Source organism: Acanthopagrus latus, chromosome 22, assembly GCF_904848185.1.
Source record: "Acanthopagrus latus isolate v.2019 chromosome 22, fAcaLat1.1, whole genome shotgun sequence".
NCBI lineage: Eukaryota > Metazoa > Chordata > Actinopteri > Spariformes > Sparidae > Acanthopagrus > Acanthopagrus latus.
Genome location: NC_051060.1, coordinates 25,415,578 through 25,434,552, shown reverse-complemented (window position 1 = coordinate 25,434,552; position 18,975 = coordinate 25,415,578). Strand labels below are relative to the sequence as shown.

At 48.6% G+C, this 18,975-nt stretch overlaps 2 protein-coding genes across 2 annotated transcripts; one reads left to right on the top strand and one right to left on the bottom strand.

Moving 5' to 3' along the window:
• The first annotated feature begins 164 nt into the window (after positions 1-164).
• Positions 165-7,184, top strand: LOC119012754 (cleavage and polyadenylation specificity factor subunit 3-like). Its single transcript, XM_037086866.1, has 18 exons — positions 165-356; positions 765-828; positions 946-1,043; positions 1,310-1,438; positions 1,990-2,167; positions 2,254-2,343; positions 2,445-2,595; positions 3,043-3,218; positions 3,290-3,448; positions 3,829-3,975; positions 4,147-4,299; positions 4,386-4,494; positions 4,605-4,703; positions 4,792-4,886; positions 5,214-5,301; positions 5,376-5,442; positions 5,948-6,044; positions 6,932-7,184. Exons 1-18 carry the CDS (start codon positions 286-288, stop codon positions 7,049-7,051), a joined length of 2,091 nt encoding a protein of 696 aa, XP_036942761.1. The 5' UTR covers positions 165-285; the 3' UTR covers positions 7,052-7,184.
• Positions 7,185-9,494: 2,310 nt separating this feature from the next.
• Positions 9,495-16,531, bottom strand: adam17b (ADAM metallopeptidase domain 17b). The gene is made up of 18 exons (XM_037086865.1): positions 16,185-16,531; positions 15,356-15,488; positions 15,145-15,278; positions 14,711-14,799; positions 14,080-14,260; positions 13,713-13,843; positions 13,540-13,626; positions 13,343-13,453; positions 12,943-13,087; positions 12,773-12,864; positions 12,485-12,637; positions 12,204-12,403; positions 11,592-11,695; positions 11,368-11,502; positions 10,567-10,697; positions 10,330-10,497; positions 10,179-10,235; positions 9,495-10,054 (listed from the first exon to the last, which is right to left on the bottom strand). The coding sequence occupies exons 1-18, from the start codon at positions 16,270-16,272 to the stop codon at positions 9,632-9,634; spliced, it is 2,562 nt and encodes an 853-aa protein (XP_036942760.1). The 5' UTR covers positions 16,273-16,531; the 3' UTR covers positions 9,495-9,631.
• Positions 16,532-18,975: the final 2,444 nt, after the last annotated feature.

Below are 18,975 nucleotides of genomic sequence, written 5' to 3'. Positions count from 1 at the left end.
GTTGCTTCACGTGTTTCAATCAAGAGTTAAAAATTTTACTGTTGAATAAAATCACACAAAATTACGAAAAACAAGATGTCTGCCAGGAAACCTACATGAGCACAATAAATCTCTGGTAACCGGATATTTGAACTTCTGACGGTGGAACCAATGTTGCAGCCGGTTATTTTACACGGACAGATTTCCGCACGGGCCGGAAGTGACGTAGTAGCCAAACTTGTGGCTACGCGCGGAGCAGCTACATTAAGTCGTGATCGGAGTTCTGAGAGGTTTGTAACGTTAAACATGGCGGCGAAACGGAAGAGTGACGCCGGTGTTCCCGCCGAGGAGAGCGACCAGCTGCTCATCCGCCCGCTGTGAGTCCCTCTGCCCGCCGCTCTCACACCAGAGTCCGGTCAGAAAACAGCCATCTTTGTGTCTGTGGGTCTTCTGTAGCTCAACAAAGACAAAACCCTCGTTAACATCCGTCTTTTTAGAGTATTAATGAGTCCTTGTTGAATTCTGCGTAGATAACACATAACAAAAAGTCATAAATGAGTCAGCAGAGGATGAACACAACACAGTCAACCAGGACTAATGATCCAAACCAGCTGAAACCGCCTCACACTTCAGAAGACGGTGTTGTGAAGAACATATCTGATGTTTGATTAATATCTCAGGCAATAACCTGGATTCACCCTTCAGTTGATTCTGATCTGATGAGATAAAAACATCTGCATGTTGATGAAACAAGAAACTGATGTTGTCTGTGTGTTGTTGTCCAGAGGAGCAGGACAGGAAGTGGGACGGTCCTGCATCATCCTGGAGTTCAAGGGACGAAAGATTATGGTACGTTTGTTCACATCACCTGTACCATCTGACAACTTGCCCGTCTGCAGCCTCACCTCACTGTGTGTGTGTGTGTGTGTGTGTGTGTGTGTGTGTGTGTGTGTGTGTGTGTCTCAGTTGGACTGCGGGATCCATCCGGGCCTGGAGGGAATGGACGCTCTGCCGTACATCGATCTGATCGATCCGGCTGAAATCGACCTGCTGCTCATCAGCCAGTGAGTTCAGATCATATTAGAACTTCATATAGAATCATATTAATCATCACAGCATCATGAGAACTAACCCTCTGGATCCTCCTCCCACCCAGAACAAATTGTATCTGTTTAGTTATTGATTAAAAGAGTTGTTGGACACATGAAGAGTTCGGACAACACGGTGCAGGAGTTAGTTGCAACAGTTTTAGGTTCAGGTGTGAAACTCTTCTTGAGACGAGGTGAAGGTCGGTGTTGATGTGGAGCTGACCCGTCTCCTCTCCCCTCAGCTTCCACCTGGATCACTGTGGAGCTCTGCCCTGGTTCCTGCAGAAGACCAGCTTCAAAGGACGCACCTTCATGACTCACGCCACCAAGGCCATCTACCGCTGGCTGCTGTCCGACTACGTCAAAGTCAGGTAAGACCGGGTCAGAGTCGGGTAGGACTGTGATAAGTGTGATCAATAGATCAATAACTTTATTAATCTGTGAGGGGAAATTAGGTCTTTATATTCAGGTGTGTGTTCAGTGTGGTGATGCAGGTGTGTAGCGTGTGTTCAGTGTGGTGATGCAGGTGTGTAGCGTGTGTTCAGTGTGGTGATGCAGGTGTGTAGTGTGTGTTCAGTGTGGTGTCAGGGTGTGTGTTCAGTGTGGTGATGCAGGTGTGTAGCGTGTGTTCAGTGTGGTGATGCAGGTGTGTAGCGTGTGTTCAGTGTGGTGATGCAGGTGTGTAGTGTGTGTTCAGTGTGGTGATGCAGGTGTGTAGCGTGTGTTCAGTGTGGTGATGCAGGTGTGTAGCGTGTGTTCAGTGTGGTGATGCAGGTGTGTAGCGTGTGTTCAGTGTGGTGATGCAGGTGTGTAGTGTGTGTTCAGTGTGGTGATGCAGGTGTGTAGCGTGTGTTCAGTGTGGTGATGCAGGTGTGTAGCGTGTGTTCAGTGTGGTGATGCAGGTGTGTGCTTGCTGCTGCAGCAACATCTCAGCAGACGACATGTTGTACACGGAGACGGACCTGGAGGAGAGCATGGAGAAGATCGAGACCATCAACTTCCACGAGGTGAAGGAAGTGGCCGGCATCAAGTTCTGGTGTTACCACGCGGGTCACGTGCTCGGAGCCGCCATGTTCATGATCGAGATCGCCGGAGTGAAGGTGAGTCGGTGCAGCCGGCGACTCTGAAGCAGCCTCACGATCAGTCCATGCATTGATGATACTCTGATGTGTGTGTGTGTGTGTAGCTGCTGTACACAGGAGACTTCTCTCGTCAGGAGGACCGACATCTGATGGCAGCAGAGATCCCCAGTGTCAAACCAGACATCCTGATCACTGTGAGAGTCTGAAGAGATCAACTTTAACACTCAGTCAGTGTGGAAGAGGGACTTACTGACGTCTGTCTGTCTGTCTGTCTGTCTGCCCATCTGTCTGTCAGGAGTCCACCTACGGGACTCACATCCATGAGAAGCGGGAGGAGAGGGAGGCTCGTTTCTGTAACACGGTCCACGACATTGTGAACAGGGAGGGTCGCTGTCTGATCCCCGTCTTCGCTCTGGGTCGAGCCCAGGAGCTGCTGCTCATCCTGGGTGAGACGATCTGACACTGCAGGCCTTAATGGGTCTGTTCTGGTCTGTTCTGGTCTGTTGCTGTCAGACATCAAGTTCTTGAGTAACACGGAGACTCATCTACTCACTAGTCCGTCTTTACAGGCCACTTTAGTTCCACACTGTTCTAACTCTGACTTTACAACTTGTACATTGATCAGTTTATAGAAAACCTGGATAGTAATTGTGCAGTAAGACTCTTAGTGGTGGAGACGATTCAGTCATGTGACCGTGATGTCGTCTGTTTGTAGCCTAACATTAGCTTCTTACTGCTACACAGTTAATTTATGTTCATCTGAGAAGATTTTCTGAAAGTTGTGTTCAGGAAGTGACGTCACTGTGATGAGCCTGTAAACCATCTCATGTCACTATAAGGATACGAGCTCCGTATACGTCTCAGCTGCCTGAGTTTCCTCTGTGTGTGTTCAGATGAGTACTGGCAGAACCACCCGGAGCTCCACGACATCCCCATCTACTACGCCTCGTCTCTGGCCAGGAAGTGCATGGCTGTCTACCAGACGTACATCAACGCCATGAATGACAAGATCCGCAAGGCCATTAACATCAACAACCCGTTTGTCTTCAAGCACATCAGCAACCTCAAGGTCAGTGAACGCACCGCGCCTCGTCACAGGTTCGACCCCCACGCTCGTTGTGACGTTCCCGTGTGTTTCAGAGCATGGACCACTTTGACGACATCGGTCCCAGCGTGGTGATGGCGTCTCCTGGTATGATGCAGAGCGGCCTGTCCAGAGAGCTGTTTGAGAGCTGGTGCACCGACAAGAGGAACGGAGTCATCATCGCTGGATACTGTGTGGAGGGGACGCTCGCGAAGGTGGGTGCAGCTCATCACACTGGGACTGAAGCATGCTGGGAAACAGGAAACGGTAGAACACAGATCGAAGTAAATGAGAAAGAATGTAGAACGAAACCACCAGAAGGATGTTCGTTAGCTTGTTGCTAACACTGATGTTAGCCTGATGAAGCTAACACTGATGTTAGCCTGATGCTTACACTGATGTTAGCCTGATGATGCTAACACTGATGTTAGCCTGATGCTTACACTGATGTTAGCCTGATGAAGCTAGCACTGATGTTAGCCTGATGATGCTAACACTGATGTTAGCCCGATGAAGCTAACACTGATGTTAGCCTGATGATGCTAACACTGATGTGTAACCAGGTCTTGGATATCTGACCGTGTTTGTGTTTCAGCACATCATGACGGAGCCCGATGAGATCACCACCATGTCGGGTCAGAAGCTGCTCCTGAAGATGTCCGTGGACTACATCTCCTTCTCTGCTCACACTGACTACCAGCAGACCAGCGAGTTCATCAGAGCGCTCAAACCTCCTCATGTGGTAACGACGTGACCTGAACACGCGCGTGACGATGCTCGGTTTTGAAGGCTCAGAGATAATAATTCCTCCACCTAACCCACTGAAAACATCACAACTCTGAGCTGAGGTTGTTCAAACTACAAGAGGGGCTCGTTCACAGTAACATGACACCATTTGAATCTGTGTCTCCAGATTCTGGTCCACGGCGAGCAGAACGAGATGGCCCGTCTGAAAGCGGCACTGATCCGCGAGTATGAAGACAACGACGAGGTCGACATCGAAGTCCACAACCCGAGAAACACAGAGGCCGTCACACTCAACTTCAGAGGAGAGAAGCTGGCAAAGGTTGGTGTGAAACTCCGTCACATCAGATTTCACCTGACGGCTGCGACTGGTTGAGTCGTGTTAACTCCCAGCATGCTCTGCTGCAGGTGATGGGCTCTTTGACAGACAGAAAGTGTGTTCAGGGTCAGAGGATCTCCGGGATCCTCGTCAAGAGGAACTTCAACTATCACATCATGACGCCCTCCGACCTCTCCAGTCAGTATCACCGTCTGTCTCTCTTGCTTGCTGCGTCCCTGAACACATCGCTGCTATGTGGTGTTCAGGTGCTGTGGTTTTCCTCACTGTTCTGTCCTCTCTCTGCTCAGACTACACAGATCTGTGTATGGGCACAGTGACACAGTCTCAGGCCATCCCGTACACCGGACCCATCTCGCTGCTGGTCAGCCAGCTCCGCAGCCTCACAGGTAAAGTCCCGACGCCGTCCGGTGAGTCGGACCTTGGTTCTGTCTGAGTGTCGCCTGTGTGTGATGCGCCGTGTGTTTGTGTGTTCAGGAGACGTGGAGCAGGTGGAGGCAGCGTCTAAGATCACCATCAAGATCTTTAAGAGCATCACTCTGGTTCACGAGGCCGGCATGGTGCTGCTGGAGGTCAGAGGCTCAAAAAAACAAGTTCAGACGTTTTGAACAGCTGCAGCCATGAATGAGTCAGACCGCGGGTCCATACGGGCCTTTGTTCTGTTCTGTCTGTTGAGGAGCATCTGCAGTGTTCATTATTATTATTATCATCTCATCTCCTCAGAAAAGTTCTGGTGATGTCATCGCGGCTGATGATATATTTACTGTATCGTAGTTTCCTGTGGATGATGTCATCACGACATCCTCCTCCTGTGATGTCAGATAAAAACAGACAGATCGAAAACGGACCAGAACTGTTTCAGTTTAATGGACCTGAAACGTGTCTCTTTCTGTCCTCAGTGGATCGCCAACCCGCTCAATGACATGTACGCTGATGTCGTCACTACGGTGGTCCTGGAGGTCCAATCTAACCCCAACGCCCAAAAGTGTGAGTGAATAGAATGTGAGACTGAACCGATCAGTAGGAACCGGTTCTGACCCACCTCTGTCTGTCTGTTTCAGTTCTGGAGGGCAAGAAAGAAACGTCGGACTCGGAGCTGTTTGTAGAGAGACTGGAGCTCATGCTGCAGTAAGTACCAACACACCTGGAGGACGTTTGATTCACTCAGCCTGCAGTGCCGGCCGGGTGGAGTCTGAGAGTGAAAACAGCAGAACTAAAAGAACTTTTACTGGTTCAGATCCCGAAAGATTTTATTTCTTCTGCACTCGTTCATTTAAATTATAAATCTAAAATCTGTCGAGGAGCTGTCGTCAGGACGAGTGACGAACGTATTGATCGTAACTAATCAATACTGTAACGGTGGAGAAGCTGCCAGAAATCCAGTCGGTCTGAGAGGTCCGATAATGTTTTCTCTGTTCAACAACATCGTCTTTTATAATCTCTAACAACAGTTTGTTAAATTATATCTATGTGGGAGATAAACAGAAGCTGTAGAAGGAAATATCTGTTGACATCTCAAAATAAGAGCTGACCAGCGCGGTCACTGTGTGAAGAGACGTGGAGTAGCTGAGTTCTGGTTCTGGACGGACCGTCGACAGCAGTTAACTATGTGTGTGGTGTGTTTGTTTCACAGCGACATGTTCGGAGACGACTGCGTTCACTTCAAAGACGACAAAACTTTGAGCGTGACGGTGGACGGAGTCACCGCCGCCGTCGACCCGCAGACCAGGGTGAGTCCAACATGAGAGCAGAGTGAGACCTCCTGTCTGCGTCTCCTGTCTCTGATCATCAGAGATTATTAGCTGTATATCATTACATTTTACATTTAATTCATTTACCTATTTGTTCATTAATTAATGTTAAATTTACTTTTTTTGCCTTTTTTATGTCTGTTTTTCTTTTTCTTTTTTCTTTATTTCTGCTTCATTATGGAGAGAAATGTGTTAAATAATAGAAATACATTTAAAATTCTAATTTAATAAATTACATGATGGAAAATGTTCCAAGAAGCTGATAAAAAGGATCAGTTTTTATTTTAAATATTATTTTTGGTGCATTTAATGAATTATTAACATATTTATTGAGTTTATTTCTGTCAGTCTCATTTATCTGTTTTAACGTCTGCTGGATGTTAGTTTGTCTCCAACATGTCGGTCCGTCCCTCTGAACGGTCGGACTTCCTGTCCGTGGATCTTTGGTTCCTGCTGAAGATAAAAATGTTAAAAAACTCCTCAAATATTAAGTTTTCATTGATTTCCTCAAACAGCCGCTCGCTGCAGCTGGCGGTCGACATGTGAAGCTCCTCGATGTGTTTAATGGAATTAAAGATATAAAACAGGGGTGTCAAACTGATCCAGTAAAGGGCCATGTGGCTGCAGGTTTTCATTCCAACCAAGCAAGAACACACCTGATCCAAATCAGGTGCTGCAGGTTTTCATTCCAACCAAGCAAGAACACGCCTGATCCAAATCAGGCGTGTTCTTGCTCGGTTGGAATGAAAACCTGCAGCCACATGGCCCTTTACTGGATCAGTTTGACACCACTGATATAAAAGTTTCATAAGTCTGATGATGTTTGACGAGCGGCTCTGACCTCTGACCTCTGTGTCGTCCTGCAGGTGGTGACGTGTGCAGAGGACGAGACTCTGAGGGAGATGGTGGAGGTCGCCGTCCACCGACTCTACGATGCCCTCAGCCCCACATGTGATGTCACCAACAGGGGGCGGAGTCACCAGTGATGTGTGCACAGTTTGTCTTCTTTGACAAACTGTGTTTAAACCTGATTCCAAAGGAATCACTTCTTCTTCTTCACCTGAGTGTTTTGTACTGATCGAGAAAACTAAATAAATGTTTCTTCAGAGTTTTCTCAGATTTCTGAACTTCTTTCAGCTCTAAAACTGCAGTTTGAAGCATTAAAGTTTGTACAAAGGCAACAGATTTATCATCACGACAGCTGTAAGGGGACCGAGACACGCCAGGGCTCTTAGCTAAATGCTAACATAAAGCTAAATGCTAACATTGACTTCCCTAAATAGTGACGTTCCAAACTGACGACAACAAAACACAGAATTCTTCAACAAGTTCACATGAAAACAGTTGAACATTTTTATTATTTGTAAAATAAAATGATTGTCGGCGCTTGAAAAGGATCAATACAGACATGAACAATACTGACAGGAAGAGAAGGCACGCGGTGACTCTGATCGTCTTTAACACATAAAGAAGATTCAACGACACAAACAAACACATTAAAAACAAATCGGTACCAAACAGCTTCACTTTACAACAAATACACAACTTAATACAAATATTGAACAGTGTGGAGAAGAAGCAGGTAAAATACTCAGTGGTGGAAAGTAACAGAGTACTTTTACTCTAAAATGCTTTTTTATGTTTTACTTGAAAAATAACTTGAGCAACAAACTGTTGCAGTTCTGAAAACATGTCAACTCGACAGAAGTCACAGGAAGATGAACACTCGTACAAAAACATCCCAGTTAAAAAAAGATGATTTTTTACAGTTTTGAGCAAGGCACTAACACTGTGAGGGTTGAGGGTTCAGTTCCCAGTGAGACACTGAAGTAAAGTGATGATGAGTCTTGAAACGGAAACAGACGATAAAACTTTTCTCATCACTTCTTCTTCTTCTTCTCAGGAAACTTGTTGAGTTTTTCCAACCAAACATTCAAATATTGAAGATTTTCAGAAGTGAATAACGATCTGTGGTCAGATGTTTCATATTAACCCAAAACATGAACAAACTTTTTTAAAACAATGGTTAAAAATATAATCTGAAGTCTCGTCACTGATCAGGCGAAACTGGTTCTGTTAGCGACCCACTGAGTGTGACGAGGTCCGGTCTGTGTGGCAGCAGCACCAACATGAACGAGTCCAGTTCAGAGTCGAGTCAGTTTGATAAAAACATCTCAGTGCAGTTTGTTTTCAATCCGTGAACCTGAAGATTATTTCCTGAAGAATCTTTGGGTTATAAAACACTTTTTAAACGTGTTTCGTCCCGACAGACGGAAACATGATGGCATTCATTTCTTTTAGATACGCTGCTTCAAATGTGACAAAACAATTAAATGTTTAGTCTTTGGAAACATTTTTTCTTCACTAAACTAACAAATGATGCAGGTTTGACATTAAAGTTGATCCTGATCGGATCAGAACCGCCAGAATCAAACAAACACATGAATAAACGATTTAAAGCTAAATAAATACAGAAGAAAACAAATACTCCTTTTTGTCACATTTTATAAATTAATATATTTTTTAAACATTTTTTTTTGCATTTGGCAAACTAATTTATTGTTGTTTTTAGCTCTAAGTATAAATGTCCACCAGAGTACGGAGGCCCGGAGTGTTCAAAATAAAATAACTTCTTATTTGTTAAGTTTGAACGCTCCGGGCCTCCGTACCTGTCGCTGCCACACATGTAAACTGTGACATCACGTTCCAGACGACTCGTTCAGCGAGGAAGACGTGACAGACCGACCCGAGAAGTTACAAAACCATAAAAACGCGTTTGAGTGTTTTTATTAATGTGACGTGTGAGTCGAGTCGTTCTTTGTGTGGCCGAGATAAAACCCACCAGCAACAACAAAGAACTGATTCTGGTTCTGATGACAAGTTTGTCCAGTTATTCTCCAGAATTATTCACACAAACAGATTAAAGACGTCAATTTCTGTGCGAGATCGAACTCTGCAAATATCCGTCACGTCTGGTCCGAACGCACCAGAATGATCCTGTAGCTCGAGCACGAGTCGAGTTCTGATATTAGAAAAATAAACGGATAAAACTTTCATCTGTTTATTCTAGAAAAATAATCTAAAGTATATTTTTAGTTTCTTTGTTGTTGTTCTGAATGTTTCTCATGTTAAACATGATCAGACCTGAGTTTTACTGTAAAACCTCCACCTGCCTGTTACCTGCAGGTGAGGGCAGGTGTTGACAGGTGAGGACAGGTAAGGACAGGTGAGGTCAGGTAAGGACAGGTGAGGTCAGGTGAGGACAGGTGAGGTCAGGTGAGGACAGGTGTGGACAGGTGTGGGCAGGTAAGGACAGGTGAGGACAGGTGTTGACAGGTGAGGACAGGTGAGGACAGGTGTTGACAGGTGAGGACAGGTAAGGACAGGTGAGGACAGGTGTTGACAGGTGAGGACAGGTAAGGACAGGTGAGGACAGGTGAGGACAGGTAAGGACAGGTGAGGTCAGGTGAGGACAGGTGTGGACAGGTGAGGACAGGTAAGGACAGGTGAGGACAGGTGTGGACAGGTAAGGACAGGTGAGGACAGGTGTGGACAGATGCGTCCTCTCAGCACTGCGTCTCCTTGCTGTCGATCTGATGTTGTCTCTGCAGTCTGAACATTATCGCCTTCTCGCTGCAACTCGTCAGGCTTTTCTCTGTCAGGTCCTCGAAGGAGCGCTGACCCGACCCGGCAGGGCGCCCGAACGCCTCCTGCAGTGCCTCCTCGTCCAGGTGGGAGTCAAAGCTGGGGTCCTCCTGGATGGTGGCCATGCGTGGGCTGTCAAGAGTGGGGTGAGCTGGGCCGGGGGCCGGGGCCGGGGCCGGGGCCAGGACCGGGGCCGGGTCAGAGCTGGAGATCGGAGGGGTGCTGGTCTGCTGGGGACCGAACGGGTGGAGGCGCAGCCCAGTGGAATTGGTGCTGGTTGGGAAGGCTGGAGGTTTGAAGATCCGAACGGACGCGGACTCAAGGCTGCTCAGGAGCTCGGCATTCTGGGAAATTAACAGAACGCTGTTTAATTCAGGCTTCACTTCATGTTTGTTATCAGATCTGATCAGATGCCTTCAGATTAACGGACCTGAGAGCTTGTGAACAGAACATAAACAGAACACTCACACTGGGGAAGAACAGAGACTTGGTGTTCTGTTCATACTGCTGATCCAGCTTCTTGTCCTGGAGACACAAAGAGTCCAAGAGTCAGAACACTGTTAATGTCCAAGAGCAAAGAGAACCTCTAACATGACCGGAGTAAAGTTCTGAGACCCACCACACAGTGGACCAGGATGCTAAAGGGAACCCAGAACAGCAGAGAGAACGCCACCACCGAGCCCACGATGTTATCAGCCAGGAACTTCCCGAACGTGTTGATGTCCAGTTTATCGATGAAGTCCCACAGACGCTCGATGACGTCCTGCACCTGCTTCATACACTTCCCCTGCAGAGACAGCACACGGGTCACTTCACATCCAGAACCAGCAGAAACAGACGAGCTGACGAGACTCACCGCTCCGTCACAGAAGCCCACGGTGCAGGGTTTCCCTTTCCGCAGGAACAGGAAGCCGCCCGCTGCGTCCTGGTACGGAGCGCAGACGCCGCTGCTGTTCCGACAGCAGACTTTACAGGACGAGTTGGTTTCTGACCAGAAGACGGAAACAAACAGAGTTAAAGACCCAAACGGAGCAAGGAAAAGTTCTGTTTCATCATCAGAATCCCAACATGCAACAACTTAAAATGTTCCTCAAATAAAACAAACCACAGGAACAGTCCAGTCCTCCTCTCCTCCTCCTGAGGATATAAAGTCGGCTGAAGTGTCGCAGCTCAGAACACAATCTGACCTGTGTTCTTCTTCACCTGACTTTATATCCTCAGGAGGAGGAGAGGAGGACTTTATATCCTCAGGAGGAGGAGAGGAGGACTTTATATCCTCAGGAGGAGGAGAGGAGGACTTTATATCATCAGGAGGAGGAGAGGAGGACTTTATATCCTCAGGAGGAGGAGAGGAGGACTTTATATCCTCAGGAGGAGGAGAGGAGGACTTTATATCATCAGGAGGAGGAGAGGAGGACTTTATATCATCAGGAGGAGGAGAGGAGGACTTTATATCATCAGGAGGAGGAGAGGAGGACTTTATATCATCAGGAGGAGGAGAGGAGGACTTTATATCCTCAGGAGGAGGAGAGGAGGACTTTATATCATCAGGAGGAGGAGAGGAGTACTGGACAGTTCCTTTACTAAGCTGACTGAATGAACAGTTCCTGTGACTGTGTGTTTGGGTCGTAGGTTCAGAGTGTGTTCTTGTCGGTACCGTTGCAGGCGCAGGGCTGCAGCTTCAGCTGGGCCTGGCAGAAGGGAACACACTCTCCGTTCAGACACTCGCCGCTGTCCAGACACGCCGTCTTGTCCCGAGCGTTCTCTGGCGGCGGACACTCGCTGCTGACTCCTGCGGACACAGACAGCCGACCCGTCACTGCGAGCTGCTCTGCAACACGTTCACACCACAAACCTGCGACCTTTGACCCCAGAGCTGACCTGTGCAGTACGAGTGACCTTTACAGGTGGCGTTGATGGGCTCCTGGCAGACTTCACCTGCAGACTCGAACCTGCAGCCTTTACAGCACGCACTGTTCCTGTCACTGAACCAGGAGACACGCTGGTGACCCACTCAGAGTCACGATTACAGCTCAGAAACAACAAGACGACACATGTGAGAGAGAACTGAACATCACAACCACAGAACCGCTCGAGACGCTGCCGACAGGTGAACAGTCGGTCGGTTTGTCAGCAGGATTACACAGAATCTACTGACAGATCTGAACCCAGTGGATCCAGGATCAGTCTCAGCCACGAAAAGACCTCATTAGCTTTTTCCACAGTTTCAATAATTTCTCAGGTGTCTGGTCTCTGAGTGAGTACAGAAGAGGAGGTATGCACTCTACTGTTTGTCACAGCATTTGATTTATTGATCAGATTTAACCAACTCGAGCTTTAACGCTTGTGATCCTGCTGACAGGAGACAATAAATAAATAAATATGATGACGGGATCGTTTCGTTTCAAATATTACAGACTTGCAGTTGTTTAAACGTCACGTTGAAGACTCTGCGTCTCTCGCTCGTCTACGTTCATGTGACTCGGCTCTGACCTGCACTCAGCTCCGGCTCTCAGCCTGCACTCGGGGGTGCAGCAGTGGTCCGAGTTCAGGTGCAGCAGCCCCGGGTCGCACTCCTCGCCCTGCTCCACCCGAGAGTTCCCGCACACATTGATGTTCCTCTGCTTGAAGCAGGACGGCGCCTTGGACCTCAGACGCTTGACGATGGAGTGTTTGCTGCAGTTGGAGAAGAGCTGGACACACAGGAGACGCTTCAGTTACGGTTCAGGAGTCGACCTGTGGAGAGCTCAGAGCGTCACACGGAGGAGGCGCACCTTGTTGTTGACGTGGTCGCCGCTCACAGCGATGGGGTACATGACGTACTTCCCTCCCTGGTCCTCTCGCGGGGCGCAGTACGGGATGTTGTCCGGGTCGTGTTCCGCTCCGAAGTTGTGACCGAGCTCGTGAGTCGTCACCAGGTCGGCTTCCTGTGGAGGCGACACCGAACTGATCACCGACAGCAGAACTCCACCTCGGTGAACATCCTCCACGTGTCCACTTACACAAATATGACTGGTTTAAATCATCATGTTAATTATCTGAAGATAATTAAACCAGCCCACCTTCGTCAGGATGGTTTTCCCGTAGTTCTTGGTGCTGGTCAGGCCCGTGTTCAGGTAGATCTCTCGTTCTTCGTTGGAAGATGACGGACAGGCTGGAGGCGGAACACACAGGAATTACTTTCTGCTTCTCGTCTACCTGTCTGAGGCTGTGCTGAGTCAGCGGGCGTCACCTTTGGAGCAGAGACCTCCGGGGATGTCCGGTTTGGACGGGGCGACGTAGGCCAGACCCAGAGTGCCTTCATCAAAGTCCTGATAGGTGAAGAGGTGAGCGAGGCACACATTGGAGGCGTTCTTTGCGATGTCGATACTGAACTGCTGCAGAGACACAAAACCACACAGATCTGAGAGCTGACGTCCTCTGTGACACATCGGACCAGAACCACAGCAGCACCAGACTCCATTAACAAATGTAGTGATTTTAAGAGTTGCTGAGTTAAAACAAACTTTATAAACTCTGTCTCTGAATAACGCTTCATGATTTGTTCCTTCCTGTAGATTCAGCAGCTGATCTGTGTAGAAACATGGAGTCTGAGTTTACGTGGTGAAGCTGCAGTCATCTTTGTTCGTTACCTCCAGCAGCTTCTTGACGTCCCACACATCTCTGTCCTCCTCCGGACTTACTCTCATGTTGAAGTGACGTTTTCCCGGAGCGACGGCAGTCGGACTTTTCTCTATGATGATCTGACGGGAGACACACGAGCTACGTCAGCGTCTCAGTGTGGTAACAGAAACGTTTGTGGTGCTTCCTGTTCCCTCCGTCTCCTCACCTGTTGGATCTGAACACCGTAACCCACAAACTCATCGTCCCACGACGTGTTTCTGTAGATGTCGTCGACGCGATCGATGAGTTCGATCTGAAAACACAGGGTCAGGGTGGTGAAGGTGGAGGTGCAGGTGATGCAGGTGAGGTTAAAGCTGTGTGTGAGGACTGTGTGCTGACCAGGTAGTTGAGGGTGGTGCTCTCCTCCTCGCGGCCCATGTGTTTGAAGAAGCGGTGGTCGGCCACCAGCAGCAGAGGACAGGTGTTCTTCAGGTGATCGTGGACCTGACGCTTCCCTCTGGACACGGACTCTGATCCACAAACACTTTATCACTATATGAACACTTCCTGCTGCTGCTTCACAATAAAAGTCTTTAGAATACTAAAGGACGCATTTAAAGATCTTTGTTTCACATTTAAAGCTTGTTAATACAAAACATATCTGATTTTTCAGATTTAAAGCTCTTGATTGACAGTTAAAGATCTTGATTTCACAATAAAACATCATCTCGTTCACACAAGCTTCTTCTTCAGCGTTCGTACTGACCTTCCTCCTCCTGCTCCTCCAACATGGACTCTCTGACGCCTGCAGGCAGCAGCTGGCCGGGCTCGGAGGTCAGGTAGCCGCAGACGGACGGCTGGTGCAGTCGGCTGAGGTTCCTGATGTCCTCTGAGCGGTAGATCAGCAGGCGGCCATCAGGTGGCGCCGACGTGAACCTCCACAGAGGCTGCGAGAAGAATCACAGCAGACAAACATAAAGAACAGCTCTGAGGTGTTCGTGTTCCCACCAGGATGAACCATCAGAACTCTGGTGACCCTGTGGAGCCATCGTTGGGTCAACACATGAGACCTGATGACCTCACATCCGCCTCAGCTGGACTCTGTCCACTGATGATTTATTACATTACACAGTTATTATGGTAAACATTGTTAGCATGTTAGCATGCTGATGTTTCAGGTCACAACTTCAGACCTCTGTCATCATCACATTTTTGGTTCTGAGATGTTTTGAAAATGCAGCAAATCTTTTCTTGTTAAAAATTTATTCTTCATTAAAAACATGACGAACAACAGAAGTTCTGATCCGGTGCAGGTGGCGCTGTGGGAGCACCTCCCAACACAGGTATTCCTCTGATGAGACTCTGCAGGTGGTGAAAACATTTCCTTTGTGTTTTACCTCGATGTTGTACTCAGCTTCGTTGGTCAGGATGCGAGCGGAGAACTCATGGTCGTCTATATGAGCCTGGACACGAGAGTTTTCCTCCCCTGGAGCAGAAGAACAGAAGTTCAGTTAGTGTGAAGGTGAGGTCAGGGTGAAGGTGAAGGTGAGGTCAGGTGAAGGTGAGGTCAGGTGAAGGTGAGGTCAGGGTGAAGGTGAAGGTGAGGTCAGGTGAAGGTGAGGTCAGGGTGAAGGTGAGGTCAGGGTGAAGGTGAGGTCAGGGTGAAGGTGAAGGTGAGGTCAGGTGAAGGTGAGGTCAGGGTGAAGGTGAGGTCAGGGGAAGGTGAGGTCAGGGTGAAGGTGAGGTCAGGGGAAGGTGAGGTCAGGGTGAAGGTGAGGTCAGGTGAAGGTGAGGTCAGGTGAAGGTGAGGTCAGGTGCTGATCCGTGTTACCGATGACGTGTCCGGTGAAGTAGTTGTGTCTGTTGATGGCGTAGTTTCGCTCTCGTCCGTCCTCGTCCACGATCACGGCTCTGAAGTCGTCGGTGAACAGCTCGTTGTTGGTCCTCAGGTAGAGCCTGAAGTGCCTGCGAACACAAACACACTCTGTTGTCTGCTGGACTCGTGCTGACCCATCAGAACCTGTGAAGAACTGGACTCCGACCTCTGCAGGGCGTCAAAGCTCAGCAGCTTCTCCACGTGGGTTTGAGTTTGGACGTCGCGGCGGCGGACGGAGTGCGTCTGCAGGCTGGAGAGAGGCAGCACGTCGAAGTCGTCCAGCATCGAGCGGAGAGACGCTGCAGAAACACGTTCACTGATCAATAACGTTTATTATTATTATTCTAATGAAAAAACGTCTTTTATCTGTTTGTTTACATCGTTTATCTGTTTATTGATCTATGAGTTAAAGTCTTTAATGATTCAGTCTCAACAGGTCGATGTCTCGTTCACTTCCTGTCTCGTGTCTTCAGCAGCTCATCATGTCAAATCATAAGATTTGGACCTTTTGTCTCTAATTCTGATGTTCAGAACCATCTGGATCTAAAATGTTCCTGCAGCCTCGTCCTCACTTCTCAGAGCCAGAACTATTCTAGAGACACGAACCGGTGTGGCATAGTTTAAATGACTTTGGAGTTCGAGTCTCTTGTCTGATCCGGAGGAGGTTCTGATCCAGAGGACCAAGATACTGGTCATGTCATTGTTCTGATCTAATAGATCCCCTCTAATGTTCTGTTACATGATAATAAATATGAGACACAGAACTGTGACTCAGTGACACATTTGGATGTATTATCTCATAGTTTAACTTTTAGAATCTGAATGACTGGTTCTGATTCGGTGCTAAACATTTAACATGTTCGGACAGTTCTGTGTTCTCTCATTATTTGACTTCAGCAGTCGGTTCTGGCAGGTGTGAGTCTCCATATACTGTGTCCGAGCCACAGAAGTCCGGCTCGACCTGGACCCACAAGGACCTGAGTTCGAACACTTACGGTACTGGTCCTCCTGTGTGTGTTCGGGCCTCATGGCGGCCTCAGTGAGCCCGATGAGAGCAGCGAGCAGGATGAGAGCTGCTCTCATGTTGGACTCTGGCGGACGGTTCGGATCAGCTGCTGGTTTCCGTTCAAAGTCCGGTCACATCAGATTCGAGACTTCAGCGACAGTTCGGATGAAAGTTGGACTTTAAAAAGTCATTTCTGAGGAAGAGGAGCGGAACCGGTCCGGGAGAAGACTTCGTGTTTTTAAAAGTGAGTCCGCACCTCAAATAAACCAGGAAGACGCGCACCGAGCCGAGCCGACAGTCAAGAGCCCGCAGACAGGACAGGCGGGCCGGAAGCTGCGCTCAGTCAGGCCTTCACAATAAAAGCATCCAGAAGCGGCGGATTAGCAGGAGGTCGATCACAACAACTATAACAGCAGCTGACGAGATCAGCTGCCACACAGACAGGAGTGTTGAGCTCATATTCTGGTTCTGACCACTGGTTCGTTCTAGTGTTTCCTGACCGGATCTTCCTGACTGTCAGTCGGTGCTGCCAGATTAAGCTTTATTTTGAAACTCCGCCTTCGTGTTGCGCTCTTATTGTGGTGAGCTCGACTCTCTCAGCTCTGAACTGAACCTGAGTTTGTTGTCTGACGTGATTTTAACTTCGTCGCGTCGATGGAGGAGGTGAGGCTGCACAGGAAGCTTTACTGTGAAGGAGACAGGAGACACTTCCGTCCTCCATCTTATGTCAGAGACCACACAGAGACATCTGGCAGCGCTATTTATACCAGCTGATGTCATCATAATCCTCCTGCTGCAGGGCAGATATCAGCCCCATGAGACAGATATCAGCCCCATGAGACAGATATCAGCCCGATGAGACAGATATCAGTCCGATGAGACAGATATCAGCCCCATGAGACAGATATCAGCCCGATGAGACAGATATCAGCCCCACGAGACAGATATCAGCCCCATGAGACAGATATCAGCCCGATGAGACAGATATCAGCCCCACGAGACAGATATCAGCCCCATGAGACAGATATCAGCCCGATGAGACAGATATCAGCCCCACGAGACAGATATCAGCCCGATGAGACAGATATCAGTCCGATGAGACAGATATCAGCCCCATGAGACAGATATCAGCCCGATGAGACAGATATCAGCCCCACGAGACAGATATCAGCCCCATGAGACAGATATCAGTCCGATGAGACAGATATCAGTCCGATGAGACAGATATCAGCCCCATGAGACAGATATCAGTCCGATGAGACAGATATCAGCCCCACGAGACAGATATCAGCCCCATGAGACAGATATCAGCCCGATGAGACAGATATCAGCCCCATGAGACAGATATCAGTCTGATGAGACACCTTAGGGGTGTGTCCTCTACTCCCTCTCTGTCCTGTACGTGCATGGGGAGGAGGTAGAGAGGGTTAGGAGAGCTTTATGTTCCGCTGGGTTCACGTGTTGACCGACTTCAGCTGGAGCACCCACATCTGTCATCAGGTGTGGACGGCCCGACAGAGACTTTACTTCCTCAGGAAGCTAAAACACGCTCAGCTCCCTCAACACCTGCTGACCAACTTCCATCTGTCAGCGATAGAAATCCTCCTGAACTGCTGCCGCACGGTGCGGTTCTCCTGCCGCACGGTGCGGTTCCCCTGCCGCACGGTGCGGTTCTCCTTCTGCACGGTGCGGTTCTCCTGCCGCATGGTGTGGTTCCGCTGCTGCACGGTGTGGTTCCCCTGCTGCACGGTGTGGTTCCCCTGCTGCACGGTGCGGTTCTCCTGCCGCACGGTGCGGTTCCCCTGCTGCACGGTGCGGTTCTCCTGCCGCACGGTGCGGTTCCCCTGCTGCACGGTGTGGTTCCCCTGCCGCACGGTGCGGTTCCCCTGCCGAACGGTGCGGTTCTCCTGCCGCATGGTGTGGTTCCGCTGCCGCACGGTGTGGTTCCCCTGCTGCACGGTGTGGTTCTCCTGCTGCACGGTGTGGTTCTCCCTCTGCACGGTGTGGTTCCCCTGCTGCACGGTGTGGTTCTCCTGCTGCACGGTGTGGTTCTCCTGCTGCACGGTGTGGTTCTCCCTCTGCACGGTGTGGTTCTCCTGCTGCACGGTGTGGTTCCGCTGCTGCACGGTGTGGTTCTCCTTCTGCACAGTGTGGTTCTCCTTCACCTCCCCCTCTCAGAGACATTAACACTGTTTCTCTGTAGACTTTCACCTCAGAACTGAAGTGCAATAAACTCCCCACTACTTCCCCTCACTCAAACCTTGTTTTCTATTTATCTGTTTTATTTTATATATTGTATTATTGTTGTTTATATGTTTGGATTTTTATCTTTTTTTAATAAGTGTTTATATTGATATTTATTTTGTCAAAACGCTGCTAGCTGTGTTTCATTGTTTCTGAAACAAAGACAGTAAGCATCTGTTCCATTCTATATCCAGCTGATGAGACAGATGTCAGTCCGCCTGAGGCTGCATATGTACCTGTGACAGAGTATTTGTACTCTGACATGAGTACTTTTACTTCAGTAGAGGATCTGAGGACTTCCTCCCTGTGTTGCAGAGGTGACACACTTCCCACTTCACTCGCATACAGAGGACAGGAAATGTGCTTGTTGCTGTTGCTTTGACACCTCTGTTTTATTAGTTTATTTATTAATGGTTTGGTTTAATATTTCATATCCCTTCTTTTCAAAGTTAAGTAAAAATGCATTTTCAGATAAATATTTGTCAGATTGTAGTTCATCAGCTGCAGGGGAGGCCAGTGCCCCCGTAACTCTGAGT

What these genes read in the sequence shown, in the direction of transcription:
- LOC119012754 (XM_037086866.1), top strand. Translation starts at nt 286, where the DNA reads ATGGCGGCGAAACGGAAGAGTGACGCCGGTGTTCCCGCCGAGGAGAGC. An exon ending in CCAGCTCCGCAGCCTCACAG is followed by an intron (nt 4,704 to 4,791) that starts GTAAAGTCCCGA and finishes TTGTGTGTTCAG; the next exon opens with GAGACGTGGAGCAGGTGGAG. An exon ending in TAACCCCAACGCCCAAAAGT is followed by an intron (nt 5,302 to 5,375) that starts GTGAGTGAATAG and finishes TGTCTGTTTCAG; the next exon opens with TTCTGGAGGGCAAGAAAGAA.
- adam17b (XM_037086865.1), bottom strand. Translation starts at nt 16,272, where the DNA reads ATGAGAGCAGCTCTCATCCTGCTCGCTGCTCTCATCGGGCTCACTGAG. An exon ending in GCACCACCCTCAACTACCTG is followed by an intron (nt 13,627 to 13,712) that starts GTCAGCACACAG and finishes CTGTGTTTTCAG; the next exon opens with ATCGAACTCATCGATCGCGT. An exon ending in TGGGCTTCTGTGACGGAGCG is followed by an intron (nt 10,498 to 10,566) that starts GTGAGTCTCGTC and finishes CTGTCTCTGCAG; the next exon opens with GGGAAGTGTATGAAGCAGGT.